Raw genomic sequence first — 1,519 nt, forward strand, 5'->3', positions numbered from 1 at the left:
TCTCTCTCTCTCTCTCTCTCTCTCTCTATAAAATAAAATGTCTCTTCTCAAAAGCCACACTTAAAATAAGCAAATGTTTTTCATTATTCATTGCATTATACTATAAAGACAAATGCTATCTGCAAAAATATGATGCAAATCATTTTGTCAATCTTCACTAATTTGATGCTTTTGTGGTCCAAATACATTTAGCTGAATTTTGAACCACATTGTATAATTTATATAGGCTAATCTTTTGGGGGAAGTAAGTAAATAAATTATTGATTTATTTTTGTGCCCACTATAACTATTACTATACTGAACAGCTACTTTTTGAATTATTTATTTACGTGTCCACTATATAAGCCTTCCTACTGAACAGTTACTTTTTGTGGATACAGTACTGGTAACACCAAGACCATGATACTCTACCAACTGAACCTGCTAACTTGATCGACTATCTTCTCAATGCAACTCTCAGTATATTTACCCAAGATGTCATGCGCAAGGTCTTTAATTAAATGTCCCACAATGGCATAAGCGACAGCGACCACCACCACCGCGGCCATCATCAGGTAGAGCAAGGCTCTGGGAAACTGGATGAGATCTCTGGCTGGAGGTCTGTAGTCCTTAAACAGCGGAGACTCATAGACGGCGTACTGATACGTGTGCTGGTTCCCAGAGACGGACACGTTCAGACTGTTCATATTCATGGGGTTCATTCTTCACCACTGCCTGTACTGTAATTTCACACAAAAAAACTAACGTCCTGTATTCCACTTCCAAAATGTGTTTTGCTTGTCCTCCAGGTAGTTTATCCCAAGTAACCAGTGACTATTTGTCGAGTCGGCGAGTAGACTCGGTGCATAATGTCATCTGAAAAAGAAAAAAATCAAAGCAAACCATTGAACTCATTCAAGGACGAGATTTTAAAAGCAGCCATGTTTCAGTTCAGCTGGGCAGATGGCCTGTGCTGTAAGTGATGAGGTTTGAAGATCTCACTATAGGCCGCTCATGATCTTTTCTCGGACAGTGACGCATCATGGCCTAAATCTCATCAAGGCGCGCGCACGGATCATTCAAGGTCAACCAGAAACTGCTCTAGAATAGATAGATGAGGCAGACGGGTACATAGAAGAATAGACCCATGTTTTATGCATTTCTAACTATTCACTCATTTTTACTTTTCTAATATTCTGGTAAATATTTTTCTAATTATCTGTTAAATACCAGTATTATTTTTTTTGTATATTATTATAGCTTTTTTTCATTCTTTTGTTTTCTGTTTTAATTTTGAGTTATAGTCATTTTGTTTTTATTATTATTATTATTTTGTATGTCTATGTAGTTTTTGTAATTATTATTTTTTCAGTATTTTAGTATAACTTAAACTGAAAACATAGATATGTTGCCTTGGCAACTACCTGACATTTTTTAAATATTTTATTTCAGTTCAAATATTTCAAGAGACAAAGGTTTTTTATGGTTTTAGTTTTCATTTTATTTAAAGGGGTCATATGATGCGATTTCAAGTTTTCCT

The 1,519-nt window shown here is 35.3% G+C and overlaps 1 protein-coding gene across 1 annotated transcript in view; it reads right to left on the reverse strand.

Moving 5' to 3' along the window:
- LOC107579610 (uncharacterized) overlaps positions 1-962 on the reverse strand; it is a 3,111-nt gene extending 2,149 nt beyond the window's left edge. The window contains exon 1 of the mRNA XM_016265417.1: positions 470-962. Coding sequence (XP_016120903.1) covers positions 470-701 — 232 coding nt within the window. The 5' untranslated portion in view covers positions 702-962. The remainder of the gene's footprint in view (positions 1-469) is intronic.
- Positions 963-1,519: the final 557 nt, after the last annotated feature.

Source organism: Sinocyclocheilus grahami, unplaced genomic scaffold (assembly GCF_001515645.1).
Source record: "Sinocyclocheilus grahami isolate Dianchi unplaced genomic scaffold, SAMN03320097.WGS_v1.1 scaffold18567.1, whole genome shotgun sequence".
Taxonomy (NCBI): Eukaryota; Metazoa; Chordata; class Actinopteri; order Cypriniformes; family Cyprinidae; genus Sinocyclocheilus; species Sinocyclocheilus grahami.